At 40.4% G+C, this 17,106-nt stretch overlaps 1 protein-coding gene across 1 annotated transcript in view; it reads left to right on the top strand.

Annotated features, from left to right (window-relative positions):
- Nucleotides 1–17,106, top strand: part of NLN (neurolysin) — a 101,118-nt gene that overhangs the window by 55,010 nt on the left and 29,002 nt on the right. Inside the window, exons 4-8 of the mRNA XM_077773560.1 lie at nt 3,354–3,461; nt 6,877–6,979; nt 7,605–7,765; nt 15,392–15,527; nt 16,468–16,834. Of these exons, the coding sequence (XP_077629686.1) occupies nt 3,354–3,461; nt 6,877–6,979; nt 7,605–7,765; nt 15,392–15,527; nt 16,468–16,834 (875 nt within the window). The remainder of the gene's footprint in view (nt 1–3,353; nt 3,462–6,876; nt 6,980–7,604; nt 7,766–15,391; nt 15,528–16,467; nt 16,835–17,106) is intronic.

Raw genomic sequence — 17,106 nt, 5'->3', positions numbered from 1 at the left:
AATCCTAAGCAGACTCCATGGTGTCAGCACAGAGCCCAATCAGAGGCTTGATCTCATGAGCCAGAAGACCATGACCTGAGTCTAAATCAAAAGTAGGATGTTCAATCAACTGAACCACCAGGTGCCCCTATACATTTTAGAAACTGAAAATGTGAAGGTCTTGTGAAGAAAAGGACAAAGTCATGGGACAGATGATGGGGAGGATTTGGGAGAGATTAAGAGAATTTTCACTTACTTACAATGAAATTTTGAAGAATAATAATAAATTAAGGTTTGTAATGTAGTGGTATCTGTAGTATTTGGAGGAAAGTATCAAATTAAGAATTTGAGGAATTTATTTCTTTTTTTTAATGTTTATTTATTTGTTTTAAGAGAGAGAGACAGAGACAGAGACAGAGACAGAGCATGAACAGTGGAGGAGCAGAGAGAGAGGGAGACACAGAGGCTGAAGCAGGCTCCAGGCTCCGAGCTGTCAGCACAGAGCCTGACGTGGGGCTTGAACCCACAGACTGTGATATCATGACCTGAGCTAAAGTCGGACGCTTAACCGACTGAGCCGCCCAGGCACCCCAGTGAGGAATTTATTTCTATCCATTTTTACTAATACATAGCTGAGTGATCTTAGAAACTTGTCTTCAGTTTTCTTGTCTGTCATACGAGTGTACAAGCATATGTGTAAATGTGTCTGCGTGTGTGCATGGGTGCTTTCACGCTTTTATATAAAAGGTCTTTGTTATAGGAAGAGGTTAGGGGGAAACTAAATCTTCTCACCACATAGATGAAATGAAATAAGTGCCACTATTGTCAGATTATATAAACTTGAAAGTTACTTCAGAGCACTTTAGGCCTACCCCTAATACTGAAGAGGAGAAATTTCACCCAAAGAGGCCTGAGACCTGGTTCCAATTCCAGTGGATCAAATTCTTGTTCAGGAAGGTGCAAGTCCAGCAAAACAGTGTAGTATTGGCTGATTCCTTCTTAGAAAGTCCTTGGGCAGTAATTTTGACCTTGCCTGGAGATTATAAGGAAGAATATTCTTGTGATCAGCTCTGGGACAGGAATGTGCTTCAGAAGCACATTTTAGAAGTGCTTTACTCCTACTAGAGCGCTTCAGAGATTTCCGAGACCTCAGAGTCAGACTGGCAGACAGTGCCTGGTTACAACTGAGTCAGAATCTTGTTACGTGTCATTTTTGTGGTCAGTCAACTATTTTTGTACAGATAATTAGTCATATTTTAATTAGACCTAATTCAGGGCAGATCTTTCTTAGAACATCCTTTTACCCGTTTATGCTTGTCTTACCTTTTTGGGGGAGTCAGTAGTTTTTAACTAATCTAGACCATAAGTTTTGAGTTTATGTGCTGAGTATGCTTCTAGGCTTTCTGAAGTAGCAGCCTGGTACTCCCAGAGACAGGAAGTGCGAGCGCTCCTAGTATGTGAGACTCTTCTGATGGAGCTTAGCGCAGAGTGAGAATTCTGCTCGCATCAGCCGCTGAGATATGTGATGAGCCTCTGTTCTCAGGTCCGGGCTAGTGTGACCAGGTATACCCAGGAGCCCGAGTAGGTGGTACACTGCTGTGCGTCTGAGCTCCTGGCTTCCGCCTTGGCTCTCTGACCTGCTGGGAAAGCCCTCTGCTCCCGACCTCAGCCTGCTCATTTGGGTCCTCCACAACTCACCCAGCTCTGGACAGGCCCTTCTCACTGCAGACTTTTTTTTTCCCTCTGCCCCTCCTACACATAGCTCCTGCCTAGATGCTCCCCAACCTTACAACATTCAGTATTGTACTTTCTAGAAGCTCCTATTGCTGTGCCCCACACCTCAGGACATACTTTCTAGTGCTGTCAAAACCAGCCTTGATAAACCCAGGTTAATCACATCCACGTGAACACTGTGATTTGAACTGCTAGCCGTCCCTGAGGGAGCCAGCCCACAGCCTACTTCAGTCCCTCTGGCCATTCTGGGTTGCTTGCCATTGCAGGCACCTGCTCTGGGGACCCCAGTGTTTGCCAGCACCAACCAGGGAGGTTTCCAACTCCAGTCATGCCAGCAAGGTCAGCAATTCTCCAGGGATATGAAAGGAGTTATAGAAAAAGGAGAGTCACTGTTCTCTGCCTCCACAGAATAAACGCAGAGGAAACTGTGAGTAATGTATGCACAACAAGTGCTTTTTTTAGTACCAGGACATAAAATTTTTTATTGGTAGGCAAAGTGAGATACACATTGTTGTACTAAGTAGTGCCCTCAGTTAAAATACAGCTCTTTGCCTGCTGCAACAAAATGTAAAAAATTACAGAATTATTGCAGCAGAAGCCTTGCACCAACAGTCTAAAATACAGTCGCTAAAGCTGAACGCTGTTCTTTCAAATATGTACTTAGTTGGGAAAATATAAAGCTCGGGGTGAACAGCCCAGGTCTTCATGGAGAGAGTGCACCCAGTGGTAGGTCTCTTAAGTCTCTCCAGACAGAAGTCCTTCTTCATTGACTCTCACCCAAACTGAATCCATTACACCTGCTGACTCTTTCTGCAGTCTGTTTCCTCCAAAGGTCCATGAACTGACCAACCATCCAGATGTGGCATGTATATTATGCCACCTGTTTTGAAAAAAACATCTGGTGTTTTTATTACCTTGCTATTGCTGGGGGAATTTTCCATTCTCTTCCAAGGCCCTCCATTCTTTTGAGTGATGTTGTTTGTGTTGCTGCATAAGGGTTCAAGTGTTCTGTCCAGCTTTCTTCCTTTTTGTGCAGTATTGACTCATTTTCCCCAGACACTTGTTCATATGCTGTTTGCTGTCGTCTCTTGATCTCTCTTGCCAAATGACAGTAAGACATTTTTGAAGCGCTGGAAGCCTTTGGCTGGGGTTTTATCCAGCTGTCCTTGTTTGATATGTTGGCAAAAGAGTCCCACTCTCCATTTGTGTAGAATTTGCCCATTATTTCTGTTCCTGCCTCTCAGATGGAACCAGGTTAGCCAAATGATAGAAAATTAAATCCAGATGATTTGTGATAAGGAATATGTTTTGTGAAAAAGACCATGGACATAGAGAATGCTCAGAATGAGATTATGCAAATATTTCTATTATCACACTTTCAAGTACTACAGGCACTTTTGATTCTAATGCAAGGCTAGGCAATTCTGGTTAGCTTTTTATTTATTTAATTTTTCTCTTTTAAATGAGCAAAGCTCACTTAAGCATAAAAGAAATTAGGTCTTCAAAAGAACCTGCCTCGTAATCACCTGTGTGTTTCATAGCCCAACAGAGATGATGAATAAATTTGCTTTGGTCTCATAGTTGATAATATACCCATGCACTGTTGTACAAAAACGGCTGTTGTACTCTTTTCATTTCAGGAAAGCTGTGATCTGAGTAAGATAAAACCTGAAGCCAGAAGATACTTGGAAAAGTGTGTTAAAATGGGAAAAAGGAATGGGCTCCATCTTCCAGAACAAGTACAAAATGTGAGTTTATGTTTCTTTTTCTTTTTTTTTAATTTTCAAAAATGTTTTAAGTAGGCTCCACACCCAATGGGGGGTTGGACTAATGTCCCTGCGATCAAGAGAGGCATGCTCTCCCAACTGAGCCAGCCAGGCACCCTGTTTATTTTTTTTATTGAAGAAAAAAAAAGAATAAACAAAATAGAACAATAACAAAAACAAGGAAACAGCACTTTTGCAATATGGGAAATAACACCTAATACAAATCCATTTACAATGTATTTGGTAGTCAGTGGTTTTAAATTCTGCAACCACCCCCCCAAAAAAAAAATCTACAACTCCTGTTAACCTCATGGTGACTGATAACCCATAATTGTTTCTTTAATCCTGTATATTTTACATTTGTTTTATGTGTGCTGGGCTTATTTTCCCTGCTCTATTTTACATTTTTTTAAAGCTGATTCCGAATCTTAATAGTTGATTTGCATCCTCACTGTGTTGGTCATACAGAGATAGCACACACTGGTAATAAAATTTTTATGATGGAGAGTTTTATTTTCTTTCAAAATTTTATTTAAATTCAAGCTAGTTAATATGTAGTGTAGTATTAGTTTCAAGAATAGAATTCAGTGATTCATCACTTCCAGATAACACCCAGTGCTCATCACAAGTGCACTCCTTAATGGTCCATCATCCATCTAGCCCCTCCCACCACCCACTTCCCTTCCAGCCACCCTCAGTTTGTGCTCTATAATTAAGTCTCTTATGGTTTGCCTCCCTTTCTGTTTTTATCTTATTTTTCCTTCCCTACCCGTGTGTTCATATGATGGAGAGTTTTAATACAAGCATTTTTGAATGGAATATCCTATGATTAATATAGTTGACCCTTAAACAGCCTAAGGGTCAGGGTAGTGACCCCCTGCATGGTCAAAAATTCACATATAACTTCTGACTCCCTAGAAATTTAACTACTAATAGTCTGCTATTGACCAGGAGCTTTATCCATAATGTAGTCAATTAACATGTATTTTGTATGTTACATGTATTATATACCGTATTCTTAAAGTAAGCCAGAAAAAAGAAAATGTTATTAAGAAAATTGTAAAAAAGAGAAAAAAACATTAACAGTACTGAAATTTATTTTCTGAAAAAAAAATTGTTTTGTCTAATGCTGATCACACTGTCCAGTTTAGTAAACTCAGCTACAGAATTAACTCATTCTTCTTAGACAGGAAACATAACCCATGATTTGTTTCCAGGTCATTCTTCTAAGCCGTAGAACAGGAAATAAATTTGAAAGACATCCAGACAAGTAATGTTCATTCAGCATAGCAGATATAACTGAAGGTACCACTGAGATATGGGTCACCCAGATGCCCTTTGAACACCTTGTATCCTCTTCACCCTAATTAGAGGAGAAATGTGACTCATCTCACTTACCTGAACTTTTGTCTTCCTAGTCAGTCATCATTTCCATTTGGGGCATGAACACTGTATTAGTTAAAATGTGTTTATTTACAGCTCACAAAACCCTGTTGACACATTGTAAACAACAGAGGAGATTTAGTTGCTTGTATACCTGTAAGGTCCACCATCCAGAAGGACATAGAGAAGCCTCCATCGAACCTCCCCTCATGTCGTAGTAACCTAGATTGGATCATATGCCAAACCTCAAATCCCCTTTTAGTGAGGATAATGCCAGGCCTGGCTTACCCAAACCAGTCCCATCCCACAATTGGGATGGAATTACCTAACTGGTATAGAGTCGCCCCTGGAACTTCAGATAGGATCATGTCCCACCCAAACTACATGGCTCCTGTAGAATGAGGGAGAGAGGAAGGGAGTTTAGAATGACAACCAGAGTGTCCAAAAAGAATATTGCACAGTGTGTGTTAAGTGGGCAGACCCAAATTTAGTGTGCAGCAGAATTACCTGGAAAGTTTTTAAAGCTCTGAGACCAGGGCTTCATGTCTGAGAGTTTGTGTTTTCATTGGTTTGGTGTGAGTCTCAAGAGTATGTATTTCTGGGACACTTGGGTGGCTTAGTCAGTTGAGCATCCAACATTTGGTTTCAGTTCAAGTCATGATCTCATGGTTGTGAGATCAAGCCCTGCTTCAGGCTCTCCATTGGGCATGGAACCCATTTAAGATTCTCTCTCTCTTTCTCTTTCTCTGCCNAAAAAAAAAAAAAAAAAAAAAAAACCAGAATAAGCATTTCCAGTAAATTCCCAGGTGATATTGAGGCTTCTGGTCAGGACCATGGTTTGAGAACCATTATGGTTTATGTAAATTTCATTACCCAACATTTTTAGAAGATGGGACAGGTTAATAAAAATGTTTCATGTTTTATTCTTGTGGTTTCCTTTTNTTTTCTGTTGGTTTTTTTTTTTTTTTTTTTTTTTTTTTTTTGCTTCCTTTTATTTCCTATCTAATAGTTTTTATACAGGCGTTAGGTCCCATAAATCACCTTAGTTTACAAAGCTCCATGACACTAAGATAAAACCTTTTTTCCAAGCAACTATAGAATTAATTATACACTTCTTATCTCTTGGCTTACTTCAGCATTAAATACTGATTTCTACATTAAAACTTTGTAGAACAGATTAGAAATATGTTAATTATTAATAGGCTACTAGATTTTTCTATTCACCCAGCAACTATTTATTTTGTGTATATACTATGTGTCAGAGTGTGTTTTGACCATCCCTCCTAAATTTATTTAACTCTAACAAGCTTACAGCTAATTTCTAATGCATCACTGGAATTGCTTTTTTGTACATGTTGCACACAGATACTTGTGGACATAGCAAAGAAGACTGCACAGAAACTGTTTGATCAAGCATATCTTTATTTTTTTAATGTTTATTTATTTTGAGAGAGAGCACAAGCAGGGAGAGGGTCAGCGGGAGAAGGAGAGAGAGAATCCTAAGTAGACTTTGCACTGTCAGCACAGGGTCTGACGTAGGGCTCAAACTCCCAAACCATGATACTGAAACTTGAGCTGAAATCAAGAGTCAAATGCTCAACTGACTGAGTACCCAGGCACTCCTCAAGTATTTCTTTTATTTTTTTTTTACATTTTTTTTAATGTTTTATTTATTTCTAGGAGAGAGCGAGAGAGAGAGAGCGTGAGCAGGAGAGGGTCAGAGAGAGAAGGAGTCACAGACTCCGAAACAGGCTCCAGGCTCTGAGCTGACAGTCAGCACAGAGCCCGACGCGGGGCTTGAACCCACGAACCGCGAGATCATGACCTAAGCGAAAGTCGGACGCTTAACCGACTAAGCCACCCAGGCACCCCTCAAGTATTTCTTTTAAAAAGTACTTCCATATGGTTGGGTATAGAAGCCAATCTTCATATAAAAGTGAAACTTAACCTGATCAGTGATAAAATCAGAGTTTCATATTATTGTTCTTGTTCTATATTTGTATCCTCCGTTCAGGAAATCAAAGCAATGAAGAAAAGAATGAGTGAGCTGTGTATTGACTTCAACAAAAATCTCAATGAGGACGATACCTTCCTTGTGTTTTCCAAGGCCGAACTTGGTAAAATCCTGTGTTGTTGTTTTTTCTCTGGATTAAATAATATAATTTAGGTAATAATGTTACCTCACAATTTGCCAAATCAGAGTTGAAAGATTTCTTTAAAACATGAACCAGTACCTTCTACAGAGCACATCACCCCTTCTACAGAAAAGACAACCAAACCATGCCTAGATTTTATGCTAATAAGAGTATATACTGTTTCTAGAGACAGTCCAAAGAAGATTTCATAATATTTCTTGGTAACTTACACTGGTGTTTAACTGCCTTCAGTGCCTTGAATTTTTTTTGCCTTATAATGTTCCCTGCATTGTCACTTAACCTAATGTCTTCTTAATCTGTTCTGGATCTTTCTTGGCTTAATTTTGCCTGTTCTCCATCAAAACACCATCTGCACCAGTGCACTGAAGCCTATTCATGTTTTGAATTACCACCTCCTAAGCCACCTGTCTTCTCACTACCCCCCCAATTCAGTAACATCCAAATGATATTATAAGGAATGTCATTATTGTACTTGAATTTCAATTACTCTACAGAATTCCTAGAGTTTCTTAAAGGCACCGTGCCAATGGTAAATCAACCAGTAATGAGTGGAAAAATTGATGTATGAGAAAATGATTTTTTGCAGGTGCTCTTCCTGATGATTTCATTGACAGTTTAGAAAAGACAGATGATGACAAGTATAAAATTACTTTAAAGTATCCACACTATTTTCCTGTCATGAAGAAATGTTGTATCCCTGAAACCAGAAGGAAGATGGAAATGGCTTTTAATACAAGGTGCAAAGAGGTACTTTAAATGTTTGTCTTTTGTCTTTATGGAAGATTTTAAGAAAAAGGTTTGCTTTGTTTACCAGTGTCAAAGTTAGCTCAGAGACCAGTACACCTATTTGTGTATTATGCCTCCTCATTCCTGAAGGCCTTTAGGTTTTCCCTTGCTCGTTGGCAGCCTTGGTGTGGCCATAGCCTAAGCTGTTCTAATAAAAATGGTATGGGTTAAGTAAACTAAAAGTTGTATACTTTTACTGAGTCACTAGTCAAGGGCTGGTGGAACATCTCTCTGTCTTCAGTCAGTGACTTCCAAGGCCATTCCAGCTGTCACCAATTCCCAACCTGTTGGGGAAAAAAGAAAATGAAGGACAGAGACACCACTTTTAAGAAGACCTGGAAATGACATACATAAACTTCATTCACATCCCATTGACTCAAGATTCTATCATCTATCCATATCTCGCTGCAGGACAACCTGGCAAATGTAGTTTTCAGTTGGCAATCATTTGCTCGGCTGAGTGGATTCTATTACCGAAAAAGGAAGAATGAGAAGTGCATTCTCAGAGTCAACTAGCCAGCTCCACCACAGTCTGGCTCTCCAGATAACTCCTTTTTTTCCCGCATATACAATGTATTCACCATATGTCAGATCCTAACCAGTTACTGCCTTGAGTTCAAACACCAGGATGTCTGAAGTCCTCCCCACTTGTAACTTCTCATTATCTAGCAACCTGTGAAAAAGACGGCAGGTAGTCTGGTCCATTCATCCCTACCGTGCACACACCACTGGTAGAATAGGAACAGAATAACCACACTAAAAACTCCTATTTTGAAAAGGAAAGAATGGGAAAGATAGGCCCATACCAATTTTCAAAAAGCCCTGGTGATGTTTCTTGGATAGCTCATTAAAGTTATTTGTTTTTTTTTTTTTCCCTAGCAGGAATTTGTTTTAGAAGTTGTACTCTATGATGCCTCGTTTTGCCTGCCAGAAATTCTTTCTTGCTTGTTACCCTCCATACCATATCCTAGGCAGCTACTAATAAAGATTCCTACTGATGCTGGTTTAAAGCCTTAGGATTGCCTTAGGGATTAAATAACCTCAAACTTTTGTAGGTCAAGCTCATGATGCCTTTGGTAATACAATTCCCTCAAAAACTTAGTGGGTTTATTGTCTGTTTGCTTCTAGTGAGATCCATGTTAAAATAATTACAACCAAATAATGCTTTTGGTCAGTAGTTCCTAAACCTACCAGATCTTTTTATATTGGCTCCTGTATCCTGTCCATCCTGTTTTTTCTCAATTTAATGGAATCTGCTTTGGGGCCTTCTGAAACCGTATGCTTGAGGAGGAAGGCAATATTCTCAAACTAATCTCTACAATTCAGAGAGTGAAAGAAAGACTGAGTGATCGTCTAAAGGCCCAGATTGTAGGCCACAGACAGAACCTCTGCTGGTGGAAGTCTTTTTCTTCCATCTTTGTAAACTGATCATTTCTCACTTGAGAACTTGAGTTCATCTCTCTTATGTAGTCTTTCTAAAAGCCACAAAGAACAACAAACATTTACCAACACTATTAGGTTTCCCCCAACAGTTTTCCTAGAGCTAAGACTCCATAATAATTGCCCTGCCTTCCAAGTAATGACATGAAATAGCTTTAACAAATGTTACCCATGGGATATGAGGATTGTCACCCTCCCAGCCTGCTCTATCTTTGTCCTTACCCTCCATCCCCATACATTTTTCATGTTTCTTAAAGCAGAACCCATTCCTAATATCACCCTCTGTGAGTATAAGGGTACAGGTTAAGCAGCTGTAAAAAAGCCAGCCACAAGCATAGTGACTCAAATAAGATAAAAGTTATTTCTCTCAAGAAAGGATTAGTGGTTGGCAGAGGTTGAGGACACTGGAGAATTACTATTTAACAGTTACCAAGTTTCCATTTGGAGTGTTGGAAAAGTTTTGGAAACAGATACCATGGTTGCACAATAGCGTGAATGCAGTTTGGGCTACTGAATTGTACATTGAAAAATGGTTACAATGGGAGCTCCAGTGGAAGTGGGAGCAGAGAGCTAACCGCAGAGAGCCCTGAGCAACCCAGCCCCTGCTGGCCAGTTCCCACGATACTGGAGGAGGTGCAGCTGCCTCAGCCAGCCCAGGTACCATCATGGCCACAATGAGCAGGGAGAGGGGGACCCAGCCCTCACCTGCCCTCTCCTCTGCAGACCCCAAGCCCCTCACCTCCATGGTCATCAGAGACAGGTCATCACTATGAAGATTTTCAAAACAGTCAAGTGGCTCCGTGTAAGAAACGACTGTGGTTTCATCAACAGGAATGAGACCAAGGAAGATGTGTTTGTGCTCCAGACTGGCATAAAGAGTAACCCCGGGTCGATGCGCCTGAGTGGCTCAGTGGGTTAAGCATCTGACTCTTGATTTCAACTCAGACCATGATCTCATGGTTGTGGAATTGAGCCCCACATTGGGATTCTCTCTCGTTGAGATTCTCTCTCCTTCTCCCCAGCTCATGTGCTCACTCTCTCTCCTCTCAAAATAAATAAACATTAAAAAAAAAAAAAAATAGAATAACAGAGAGCTACCTGCACAGTGTAGAAGAGGGAGAGATTGGAGTTTGATGTTGTTGGAGGACCAAAGGGTATGGAGGCAGCAAATGTGACGCGCTGGTAGAGCCCCAGCACAAGGCAGTAAATACACAGCTTATGCTAACTGTTACTAATGCTCTCTGTCGTGGGGCTCTTCCCTACAGTTACCCACAGAAGTACCAGAATGGAGTGCAGGGTGGAGGAGAAGGAGGGCTGGAACAGTGCTCCCGAAGGTCAGGCTCCACCATGCCCACCCTCCTGCAGGCCATGGTTCCTACCTGCCAGGGGCGGTGACCAGTCTTCCAACCCTCCCATGCAGGGAGAAGTACTGGAGGGCACTGGCAAGGAGTGAAGGAGAGCAAGGCAGATCAGTGAGATAGTATGTATGGGGTTACAGACCACAATTCTGCAGAGGTCCTCCTCACCAAAGACAGCCTAGAGAGGATGGCAGTGAAGACAGTAAGGAAAACCAAGATGAGACCCAATGTCAGCAGCCACATCAGGGTCACTGCTGATGCAACTTCAGTGACCCATACAGAGGCCCAGAAAACCCTAAACCGCAAGATGGCACAGAGACAAAAGTAGCCATATCTACAGGCTGAGAAGTAGTCAGCTGGCTGAGTAAATGCTGGGTCACCTTCTCTACCATCATGCAGTTTAGTCCTTCAACAAGAAGTGAATATGAAAGCCCAACAATAAGAAATATACAAGGGGTGTGTGGGTGGCTCAGTCTGTTAAGCATTCAGCTAAAGTCATGATCTAGCAGTTCATGAGTTTGGTTCCCGCATTGGGCTCTGTGCTGACAGCTCCAAGCCTTCAACCTGCTTCAGACTCTGTCTCCGTCTCTCTGCCCATGCCCTGCTTGTTCTGTGTCTCTCTCTCAAATATAAAAAATAAAATATAAAAAAAAATAACAGAGGATTGGAGCTGAAGCACCTGAAGTACTTGCCTTTTGCCCATTGAGCAGATAACTAGAACTTCTAATCTGTATTATTTATGCAGCATAGGTTTTTTATTATTTTTACCTAACGAGGTCTGTTTTCAGTACTGACCAACATATTTTAAGGCTGATTTTTCTCAGTATGCCTTTAAAGGATTTTAAGCTATTTCCTATCTAGTCAAGTTGAGATTTTGAAGAACTTCATTTTTAATGTTGTAATCAAAGTTTACAACTTGATTTTTTTCAAAAAATCAACAGTGGGCAAGCACCTGTTAATAAAGATCTTAAATACTTTTTAAATGGTTAAAATGGCATATTTTATGTTATATATGTTTTACCACAATTTTTTTAGGTTTATTTGTTTTTTGAGAGAAAGAGCATGAGTGGGGGAGGGGCAGAAAGAGGAGGACAGAGGATTCAAAGCAGGCTCCAGGCTTCACACCAACAACAGTGTGTCTGTCAGAGGGCTCGAACTCCCAAACTGCCAGACCATGACCCAAACCAAAGTTGGACGCTAAACCAACTGAGCCATCCAAGTGCCCCTGTTTTACACAATTTCTAAGGAAAGGTTTGTTTCTCTTTCAACTAACAGTACAGAGATGAATGATCTACAATGGGAGGGATAGTTCTGCCATCCTTAGTATTATGGCTTTTGTGTCATTATTGTCTGCATTTTACAGCTGTCAAGATAAACATCTATAAAGAGATGACCCAGGAATTTGACTCATCACCTCATTTACAGTCCCTTTTCCCATTGTATATCGCATGGTCACAACCAGTTTTAAGGAAGCGCAGGGAAGGTAGTCAGGGTACCATGTGTCCAACAAAACCTCAGGAAATGCTGTTACTAAAAGAAAGACTGGGGGAGGGTGGATATTTGGAGAAAATTGGCAGTCCAGAGAAGTCTAGGAAAACTGAAAAAGATGGAAGAAAACTTCAAACTAGTTAATTTTATCTTTTTCCCACCTGCCCCCCTCCTCAAACTAGTTGATTTCAGAACCTGAAGAATTATATTACATGTTTCTCTTGTCCATATTTGCATGCTAGTGCTTTTTTTTTTTTATTATTTTAGACAAAGAGAGTGTGTGAGTGGGGGATGGGGGCAGAGGGAAAGAGAAAAAGGGGGAGAGAGAGAGAGAGAGAATCTTAAGCAAGGCTCTTCTCAGCACAGAGCCCGATGCAGAGCTTGATTTCACGACTCTGGGATCATGATCTGAGCCAAAATCAAGAGTCAAATGCTGAACTGACTAAGCAACCCAGATGCCCCTCCATCCTAGTTTCAAAATAATGATAATTATAAGAAATAATTATATAGTGTTTGCTCTTGTACCAGGCACATTTCTGTACACTTGACCTATATTCTTACTTGAATCTTCATTATCACACTGCGACTTAGCTCCTTTTATTATCACATCTTACAGATGAAAAAATGAGGTTTGGAAAGGTTAAAGGACTTTCCAAAGGTCAAATAACTAATAAATGGTGGAACCTAATTATGAACCCAGGTAGGCTAACCTCAGTGTGTGATCTTCCTAGAAACATGTCTGTAAATAAATTTGCTGATTTAATCATTGGGGGTAAATTTTCTTTAGCCTCAACATTTAGTTGCTTTCTCCATGGGATTACTCTTCCTTTTGTTGTTAAAATAAATAAAGCGATATCATTATTTGTATTCTTAATACATACAGAAACAAAAAAGCAGTTATAATTTGAGACAAATCCCTGAAGCATTTATAAGAGAGTTCTATAGCATTAAGTCCATTCACGTTGTTATGCCACCATCACCACATGTATCTTCAGACTTTGTCATATTTCCCAGCTAACATCCTGTACCCATTAAACACTAGTTCCCTATCCTCCTTCCCCTTCCCTGTGGCATCCACTGTTCTACTTTCTGGCTCTATGAATTTGAGTCCTCTAGAAACCTCATGTAAGTGAAATTGTAGAATATCATTTTGTGCTGCCTCAATTTACTTTACATAATGTCTTCAAGGTTTATCCATGTTTTAGCATGTGTCAAAATTTCGTTTTTAAGATTGAATAATATTCCATTATATGTATATACTACATTTTCTTTTTTTATTTTAAATGTTTATTTTTGTGGGAGATAGAGACAGTGTAAGCGGTTGGAGGGGCAGAGAGACACACACACAGAATCTGAAGAGGTTCCAGGCTCTTCAGCTGTCAGCACAGAGCCTGACACAGGGCTCAAACTCATGAACTAAGAGCTCATGACCTGAACCAAAGTCAGATGCTCAACCAACTGAGCCACCAAGCCATTTTCTTTATCCATCCATCCATTGATGGACATTTGGGATGCTTTCACCACTTGGCTAATATTCATATAATGTTGTAGTGAATACAGGTATACAGATATCTGTTTGAGTTCTTGCTTCCACTCTTTGGGATGTATACCCACAAGTGGAATTGCTGGATCATATGGTAATTATGTGTTTAATTTTTTGAGGAATTGCAATTCTGTTTTCCATACCAGCTATACTTTTTACATTCACATCAGTAATACACAAAGTTTCCAAATTCTTCACATCCTCATTAATACTATTTTCTGTTTTTTTATAATGAAGCCATATTATATGTGAAGTTAAAGTGACAAATTTGTATACATGAATATATATATATATTTAACCACCAAAAAAACTTCACATATATATATTTGTTACAGTCTTGTCAATGAAGTTAAATGTGGAATCACTGTAGTCATTAACAATACATTTTAATACATTTTAACATTTTTTTAATGTTTGTTTATTTTGGGGTCTTTTTTTAATGGTTTATTTATTTCTGAGAGAGGGAGACACAGAATCAGAAGCAGGCTCCAGGCTCTGAGCTAGCTGTCAGCACAGAGCCCGACGCAGGGCTCGAACCCACGAACCATGAGATCATGACCTGAGCTGAAGTCGGACGCTCAAGCAACTGAGCCACCCAGGCTCCCCATGTTTGTTTATTTTTGAGAGAGAGACAGAATGTGAGCAGTGGAGGGGCAGAGAAAGTAGGAAACACAAAACCCAAACAGGCTCCAGGCTGTGAGCTGTCAACGCAGAGCCAATGAGGGGTTCAAACTCATGAACCGTGAGATCATGACCTGAGCCGAAGTCAGACACTTAACCTACCAACCTACCCAGGTTTCCCAATACATTTTAACTCTTAAGTTTACGGTACCTAATATTTGATTAAGACCTCATAGGAATCCCCTGAGGCTTAAAAAGTCAATTATTTCAGGGGCGCCTGGGTGGCTTAGTCGGTTAAGCGTCCGACTTTCGCTTAGGTCATGATGTCGCGGTTCGTGGGTTCGGGCCCCGCGTTGGGCTCTGTGCTGACTGTCAGCTCAGAGCCTGGAGCCTGTTTCAGTCTGTGACTCTCTCTCTCCCTGACCCTACCCTGCACACGCTGTCTCTCTCTCTCTCTCTCCTAGAAATAAATAAAACATTAAAAAAAAAAAACTTAAAAAAAAAAGTCAATTATTTCAGAAATAAAATTGGATCATGAATTTTTTTAATGTTTATTAATTTATTTCTTTTTTTATTTATTTTTGAGAGACAGCACGAGCAGGGGAGGGTCAGAGAGAGAGGGAGACACAGAATCTGAAACAGGCTCCAGGCTCTGAGCTAGTTGTCAGCACACAGCCTGATGCAGGGCTTGAACCCACAGATCGTTAGATCATGACCTGAGCCGAAGTCAGATGCTTAACTGACTGAGCCACCCAGGCACCCCTAATGTTTGTTTATTTTTAAGAGCAAGAACACAAGCAGGGGAAAGACAAAAGGAGAGAGGGAGACACAGAATCCGAAGCAGGCTTCAGGCTCTAAACTGTCAGCACAGAGCCCGACACGGGGTTAGAACTCATGAACCGTGAGATCATGACCTGAGCTGAAGTTGGACACTTAACTAACTGAGCACCCAGGCACCCCTGGATCATGAATTTTTAAAAATGCTGTAACATTGAAATGGAGTAATGTATTAGAAGGTTGAGATGGTCTAAAAGTATTTGACAGTTTACCAACCACAAAATACAGGTAATAACCCCCTTTTAGTTCTTTGGATCCAGTAAATTATTAATGTTTGTTTTTGTTGTTGTTTATTACTAGGAAAACACCATAATTCTGCAGCAGCTACTCCCACTACGGGCCAAGGTAGCCAAACTCCTCGGCTATAGCACACATGCTGACTTTGTGCTTGAAATGAACACTGCAAAGAGTACAAGCCATGTAACAGCCTTTCTAGGTTGGGTCTTTTTTTAATCTGTTGTGTATTTTCATTTTTCTTTGTCTTTGATTGTTTCACTGTATTTGACTAACTGTGTATGCTCTTATTATTTATTTATCCTTTGTGATTTTCACGTATATAAGGTAAACGTGTGTTTGGCTCTGTTTGGGACATGGCAATTTAGGAGGGAACCCCAGAGTGTGAGATGAAGACAAGATCCTGAGGAGCTCTATAAGGAGAAAGAAGGACACTCATGGAGTATACAAAGCAATATAATTCTGATTAAGCCTGTGAGAGAGTATGTGAATACAGGCAGCAAGAGGGTAACGCAGATGGGAATATGTGAATTTTAAATTAAAATAAATTAAGGGGAAAGTGAAATAGTCAGAATTAACCACAGTATATATATTGTGGTATCCATCTAAAAAGTGGAATTGCTGTGTCCAAATAGACATTCTTCATAGGAAGGAATTAGTGATAAACCCATGGCTGTTAAAGGCAATGAGTAGATTTTACTAATAGTGATCGCAGGTCACATCTGATTTATTTCCCCTGGTTTTTTGAGGAGCCTAATCTCATTGAAGAATAATCATGTACATGAGGTATTTGCACTATTGTTTTGTTTCCTGAATTATAACATTCTGGAGTCAGAGTTCTCTGAGATAAACTTGAGCTTTGTTGATGGTGTGAGGAAGCTGTGGCCTGGTTTGGCTGGTGCTAAAAAAATGGGAGGGCAGGGAGCCACGGAAATAAATTACCCTGAAAAGAACAGCAGTGCTATCATAATAGAGCCTGCTTTCCTTCCCTCCCTCCCTCTTTCCTTCCGCCCTTCCTTGCTCCCAATTATCTGTATCAAGTCCTCAAAAGCAGGAAGCACCATGCTGAAACACCGTTATATGTATGAATGTGCTTGCTCCCAAAAGCAATAAATCACTGACTTTTCCCGCTTCCCTCACAGATGATTTAAGCCAGAAATTAAAACCCTTGGGTGAGGCAGAGCGAGAGTTTATTTTGAATTTGAAGAAAAAGGAATGTGAAGAGAGAGGTTTTGAATATGATGGTAAAATCAATGCCTGGGATCTCCATTACTACATGACTCAGACGGAAGAACTCAAGTACTCCATAGATCAAGAGATCCTCAAGGAATACTTCCCAATTGAAGTTGTCACTGAAGCCTTGCTGAACATCTACCAGGAGTTGCTGGGGCTTTCATTTGAGCAAGTGGCAGATGCTCATGTGTGGAATACAAGTGTTACACTTTACACTGTGAAGGATAAAGCCACAGGAGAAGTATTGGGACAGTTCTACTTGGACCTCTATCCAAGGTACTGAGGAAGGAAGGGACCTTAGAGATTCAGTTCCTACCCAGGTTAAGACTCTGGTCTTCCAGAGTTCTCTTGTGTGGTTCTCAGTAACGGGAGTAGAGATACAGGCTGTGAAGCCAGAGTGTATGGCTCCGACACTTACTAGGCAACTTACTTAATGTCTGTGCCTCAGTTTCTTTACCTATATTATAGGTCCGATAAAACAGGAATATTAATACTACTTGCTTTGTAGGGCTGGAAGGATAACATGATTAATTACATGCAAAGCATTA

This window comes from Crocuta crocuta, unplaced genomic scaffold, assembly GCF_008692635.1.
Source record: "Crocuta crocuta isolate KB4526 unplaced genomic scaffold, BGI_CrCroc_1.0 scaffold383, whole genome shotgun sequence".
Lineage (NCBI taxonomy): Eukaryota > Metazoa > Chordata > Mammalia > Carnivora > Hyaenidae > Crocuta > Crocuta crocuta.
Note: the sequence above shows the minus strand (reverse complement) of the source record. Positions and strands in the feature narration are given on the sequence as shown.